Below are 6,557 nucleotides of genomic sequence, written 5' to 3'. Positions count from 1 at the left end.
TGTGTATGTCCATATGTACAAAACATGACATGGGCATGAATAATCCAGATTCTTGCTCTCGTTCTCGCTGTTTCTCTCTCTCTCTCTCTCTCTTTCTTTCTGCCTCTCTCTCTGCTTCTCTCTCTCTCTCTCTCTCTTTCTGCGTCTCTCTCTCTCTCTCTGTCCTCTTCTTGTTTCTCCTCTCATGCACTCCGTGTTTGGGATGACCGCTCATGTAATCGTCTGTATATCTTTATATCTTTTTAGAAAAGAATAAACTGAATAATATCATGGAAGCAGAAGTCATAGATACCATGGAACCAACAGTCAGCAGCAGCTGTCCTGTGTGTTGTAATGCTGAGTGTAGTGGAACAGAGGCTTCCAGGTGATGCCCCCCCCCCTTCTGGCGGCCATCTTGGAGGTCCTCAGCTCTGTGAACAGCTGACTGTGTTTCTGTCTCAACAGAATTGAACAGACGTTAATTTCTGTCTGTTTCTGACTGAACTGATCATTTCATCACTGATCCATCTGATTGATTTAGTGTTTAGATAATGTCAGCTTGTTAGCTAGCTAACCATAGCATCTGGTCAGCTAACCATCACTGTCTTGTTGTTAACACATCTGATTAGCACACTAGCTAACGTATCTAGTAGCAGCTAGCGTTAGCGTGTTCACATTAACATCAGTGTGTTTGCCGGCTAGTTAGCTAGCTAACAGTTTGTTCAGGTTAACTGAGCTGACTCTTCTCAAGCTCCAACTCTTCATGTTTTGGAGTAGAGACTAGGGCTAAAGACAAGACAGTTTACTGTGTCACAGTAACCTACATTTGGAAACAAATCCACCTTATCACACTATTCACTTTTACTGAGAACGTTACTGAATGGATCTACAGCCACACCACAACAAGCTGACTCAGCTGCTCTCTGCTGACAGCTGCTTCACACACATTTACACTTTATTCACTAACACACAGTTCTCCATGTTCCTCCATCATGGAGACAGGCTGCTGCAGCAGGTTGGAGATGAAACTGTAAAGCCTCTAATGTTCTACATGTTCTATATAGTATAATGTCAGAACAGTGTTCCAGGTGGTTGTGAACAGCAAGTGAAAGACAGAATACTGATGATCCTCAGGATGTTGATCTACAGCTGAATGAATGCAGGAAGACATGAGAGATGATTCAGTCTCTAATCCACTTCATAGCTTTAGTGTTGAGAGTCTGAGCTTCAGCTAATGTTTCTACAGCTGCAGCTGTTTGGTTTTCATCTTTAATACCAGAATCTGTTCTTCACTGTCTTCCTCTTCTGTTCAGTCTTCATCACTCTGCAGTCTGAGCTGCAGCAGAAACTCAACTCTTCTCTTCTCTCTTCTTCTCTTCTCTTCTCTTCTCTCCTCCTCTTCTCTTCTCACTGCTGAGCTGCCAGCTTATTGTTTTATATCCCAGCCTGTTGATTTTGATTGATTGTAATAATAGAGGTGAAACAGAGTTAATGTACAGCAGTCGTCATTTTACAATGTTTTTGAACCAAATAAAAGGTTTATTTAAACGTGACTGAAGAATCGATGTGTCGCATAAATCAGACTGAGGTCAGAGGTCAGAGGTCACAGCTGTGGGTCCTGAGTGACAGACAGGCTGTTGGTTTGAATCCCGGACCGGCTGGGAAAACCTCGCTGTGGGAGGAAGTGCTGATCAGGCAGTGACACGCTGATGAAGAACAGACAGAAAGAAAACAACATGTTATCTTGAGATAATGACAGAAATATCAAAGGAAATGAACTTATCACAGGAAAACCGCATAAATAAGATGCAGTTCTGTAGTTAAATTTGTCCTCAGTGGACTTCCGTACGTTGCACTGTGGATATGATGGAACAAAACCTGAACCCTGCTGCTGAGTCACAGAAACACAAACTGACCCCCCCCACACACACACACACACACACACACACACACACACACACACACCCTTCTGTTGCCTGCCAGTTGTATATTAACCAGCTATAGGCCTGTCAGTAGCAGGATTACAGCTGTGAAGTGTCAGTTCCAGCAGGTTTGGTTGGATCCTCATCAGTGGAGGGACCCGGAGCCCGGGAGCCGCCATGGGGAGAAAAATAACTGTTCTGTAACATGCATGATATGCAACTCCAGCCCTCGATCTCCTCTTTCCGTGCACAAATTGCCAAAACGTGCCTCTAAATAGTGACATGGTGCTCTGATATATAATCCATCAGGAGTTTATAAAGAGTCAGTCACATATTGGTGATCATGTTTAAATGTGGCCTGTCCTGGGTGTGATGCAGCAGCTGATTGTGTTCACATGGCCTGAAGGTTAAGTGGATAAATATGATGCAATATTTGGGGGATTTGCCTATTCATTGTAAACAGACAGTGGATATTAACATACCAAATCCTTACTAGGCCTATCTGCAATACCTAAAAGGTTCCTTTAAGTTGCTTTTTTTCCTGAACTGCACAGTTTAACGAAATCGAGGGAACGAGTTGTATCTCGTGCTCATGTTACAGTAAATCCTGGACTCTATATCACTTTTTTCTCTCCCAATGGCCGCTCCCCGGCTCCGTAGAGGGATGAAGAACTGATGGTTTTTCATCTCTTTCCCCTTCAGGTCCTCATCTTCAGACAGTGACAGTCTGCCGGTGTCTTGACCTTCTTGTTTCTCACTGAGCAGCACCATGACACACCGAGGACAGACTGAAGCTCGTCAGCGATAGCGAAACCCAGCAAATCCAAATGAAACGGAGACACATCTTCATCACTCCTCATCCTCGCTTCTCATCTTGGAGTTTTTCCAGTGCCGTTAAAAACAACAAAACACAATATCATGCAAAGTCATGTAGACAGATGAGAAGAGAGTCAAATGTGGGGAAAAGCAGCAGAATGAACCAGGTCAGACAGAGAAGGACAAACATCGTGTTGCCATGCAACAAGTGACACTGACATGAAACATGAAGACAGTTTATTCAACAGGTAGAGCAGTCCAGTCATTTGATTGGACAAGAGGCGTTCCATGAGCTGATATATCACTCTGTATCACTCCGTTTTACATCTGATCTCATAAGAACAGCTTCTGTGTTGAAGTGAATCCTGTGGGAACTGAGACCAGAACAAGACAAACATCTCAATCTGTTGTCTCAAATTACTGTTATTTGATAAGTTGCTTTGTTTATAGAACTGTTGTCTGAAAGCAAAGTCCCACTCTGTCTGTTTATCAGCACAGAGAGGATCCTCCTGTAGGATCCTCCTGTAGGATCCTCCTGTAGGATCCTCCTGTAGGATCCTCCCACAGCCTGCAGTGTGATGTCACTAATGACGAGCGGATCAACAGTCTGAAAACAAGCAGGTCTGAAGTCCAGTAACCTGCCGGTCTGATAAGAGACCAGTCTGCCTGCCTGTCTGTCTCTCTGCCTGTCTCTCTGTCTGTCTGTCTGTCTCTCTGTCTGTCTGTCTGTCTGTCTGTCTGTCTGTCTGTCTGTCTGTCTCTCTGCCTGTCTGTCTGTCTGTCTGTCTCTCTGCCTGTCTGCCTGTCTGTCTGTCTCTCTGCCTGTCTGTCTCTCTGTCTGTCTGCCTGTCTGTCTATCTCTCTGCCTGTCTGTCTGTCTGTCTGTCTGTCTGTATGTCTCTCTGCCTGTCTGTCTGTCTCTCTGCCTGTCTGCCTGTCTGTCTGTCTCTCTGTCTGTCTGTCTCTCTGTCTGTCTCTCTGCCTGTCTGCCTGTCTGTCTCTCTGCCTGTCTGTCTGTCTGTCTGTCTCTCTGCCTGTCTGCCTGTCTGTCTCTCTGCCTGTCTGCCTGTCTGTCTGTCTGTCTCTCTGCCTGTCTGCCTGTCTGTCTCTCTGCCTGTCTGCCTGTCTGTCTGTCTGTCTGTCTGTCTGCCTGTCTGCCTGTCTGTCTGTCTCTCTGCCTGTCTGCCTGTCTGTCTCTCTGCCTGTCTGTCTGTCTCTCTGTCTCTCTGCCTGTCTGTCTCTCTGCCAGACAGGCAGTTCTGAAAACACTGCAGTGATAAACCTGAATATGGAAAACTACAAAAATCAATTTTCTAGATAAAAGTCAGTCCTGGACCTGAGTGTTTATCCTGTGCCATATCTTTTGTTTTTACCATACAACTAATACTGCTATTGCTACTATTTCTACTACTGCAATTACTAGGCAGGACAAACTTTATTCATACAGCGCATTTCACACACAAGGGAAATTCATTGTGCTTCACATAAAACACAAAAAATACAGACTTTGTCTCGTAAAATTACATTTTCAACTCATAAAATGACATTAAAAAGAATGAAAGATAAAATAGGTAAGTAAGGATAATAATAAAACATTTAAATAAAAGAAAAAAATACTACTATTACTACAAATATTCTTTGTCTTATTCTTATTTTAGGATTACAGCTGTTTTGTTTCTCCATGGAAGCAGTAACTGAAATCAGCCAACAACCAGAACTAGAGCTGAACCACGGATCAGCTCAGACCACGTGTTCAGCTCTGAGAAAACCTCCTAACTTCAGCACTGAGGGGTTTTCGGGTTTGTATTTGAGGTGTTCCCATGACGCTCTGTGACCCCACCGAGTCTCACGTCTCTAAGACCCATGAAACCCGTTCGTAACCCCGGTGTGTAAAACTCAGTGTGTGTTTTTTTCTCCCCGGGTTCTGAAGCGCGGCCCGGCTGGAGGTGGGAGGTTTTTGGGCGTCAGGCGGTGTGTGTGCAGGGTTCACTGACCTGCTCACTGACCTGCTCACCGACCTGCTCACTGACCTGCTCACCGCCCGCCTCACCACAGCAGACTCAGTTTCACTAAATCAACTCCCAGCAGCAGAGGAGCAGAGCCGGATCCTGCGGAAACAACCGGAGACCCAAACTTCACTTTGAGCTCCGAGCCTCAAACCTTCAGCTGTCGGTAAGAACCGGCCTCTTGTTGTTATTTTATTGAGTATTTTATTGATCTGTACAGTGAAGGTGTTTCTCAGTATGAATTCTTGTCTGAATTGAATTGAATTGAATTGAAATTTTTTTATTGACAATATAAAAAATATATGACATCTATACATAAATAATATATGCACAGCCTCACCAGGAGGCATCATATCTTTGTGCATTATTTGTCAAAAGGATAAAACACAATAAAGCCCAAGAGCTTATTTCCATTGTGGTCCTTTGATTTGTCCCTGTGTTCTCCATCTGAACCTGTAAAGATGTTCTCTAGTTCTAGTTAGGAAAAGTAATTTAATATAATATTGTATGAATTGAGTGAATCAGGAGGCGGAGCTCATGTGACTAGAAACAGACGGACAAGTTTTCATTTATTGAACCGTGAGACAAACCTGAACCAAACTGTTTCAGCTGCCTGACCTTAAAGTCACAATTTATGAAGTGACATTTTTAAGAGCATCCCGCTTCCTTAATGTGATGTATTTCCTGTTGAAACAGGAAGCTGGGGCGGAACATAACACAGGGAGGGATCATTCAAAAGTCTAAACCAATGGGAGATCAGTTAGGGAGAGAAAGGCAGTTTTATTGGCTGGGAGGGGCGGAGGGGCGGGACTGTTCAAAAATCAGTGATGTTTTATTGGTTGAATTTTTATTTACGCCTTCTGGTGCACGATGATGTCATCATTAAAGATTTTCTGTCTTCCAGCAGATTTTGATATAAAAATACAATTAAATATGTTTTTGGTCATTTTTTAGCATAACTTGCCAAATAGGTGTATGATATGACAGAATGAGCTAAAAAGGAGGGTAAAAAAATCATTTCAGTGTGACTTTAAAGTTTTAGTTGCCTAACCCTGTAACCCTAAGCTGCTGTGCAGGTACAGCACGCATCAGTGGTGCATAACGTTTTGTGAGATATAATTCAAAGGTTAGCCTATATGAGAATACCTTGTAGAATCTAAGAAGTGGTCTCATTATGATGACATCATTGCCTCATCCTCTTTGTCTCACCCTGCGTTAAAGTGATGTCGGGTCGTACTTTTCTCCAAGTCAGGAACACGTCACGACTCGGCCGCCCGAGTCGTTCTGGTTCACGTGCTTTATGGTCGGAAAACTGTTTCCTAAACTGTTTCCCCACACTGCAGCCTTCCAGGCTAACGTTAGCAATCCAGCTAGCGATAGCCTAGCTAGCAAGTAATCTTCGGCTATTTCAGGAGATTCTGAACGTAAACACCACAACCTGAACGCCGCAGCTCATTGTTATCAAGGAATATCCACGTCTTTAAATTTGTACTTGTGTTTCAATTTCGGCTTTATTGTTTGATTTGTCTTCTGTTCTCGTGCGACTCTGCGCTCTGTTCAGCCATGTTGGGAAGAGCGATGAGGTCTAAACTCCAGTTCCTGCTGCAGCTGCCATCCTGATTTCTGACTTGATCATCGACAGAATCAGGAGTTCATGTGACTCTTCCTGGTGGAAACTGTAAATCTGACAACACTTGAATGCAGCGTGAGACCTGGGGCCAGTAGTTTAGATTAGTCTAAACCTCAGACTCGTCTTAGATTCTCAGGTTAGACTCGTCTCATTAAGACTGATTTTTGCATAAATATTGAATATATTTGAGGTAGGAAAGTTAGC

The 6,557-nt window shown here is 43.7% G+C and overlaps 1 protein-coding gene across 1 annotated transcript in view; it reads left to right on the top strand.

Annotated features, from left to right (window-relative positions):
* Positions 1-4,861, top strand: part of parlb (presenilin associated, rhomboid-like b) — a 22,626-nt gene extending 17,765 nt beyond the window's left edge. Inside the window, exon 11 of the mRNA XM_071531400.1 lies at positions 4,648-4,861. Coding sequence (XP_071387501.1) covers positions 4,648-4,861 — 214 coding nt within the window. The remainder of the gene's footprint in view (positions 1-4,647) is intronic.
* The last annotated feature ends 1,696 nt before the right edge of the window (positions 4,862-6,557 follow it).

Source organism: Centroberyx affinis, unplaced genomic scaffold (genome assembly GCF_046629955.1).
Source record: "Centroberyx affinis isolate AG114_WGS23_722 - 3 ecotype Tasmania unplaced genomic scaffold, CSIRO-AGI_Caff_v1 ptg002073l_1, whole genome shotgun sequence".
Classification (NCBI taxonomy): Eukaryota; Metazoa; Chordata; class Actinopteri; order Beryciformes; family Berycidae; genus Centroberyx; species Centroberyx affinis.
Note: the sequence above shows the minus strand (reverse complement) of the source record. Positions and strands in the feature narration are given on the sequence as shown.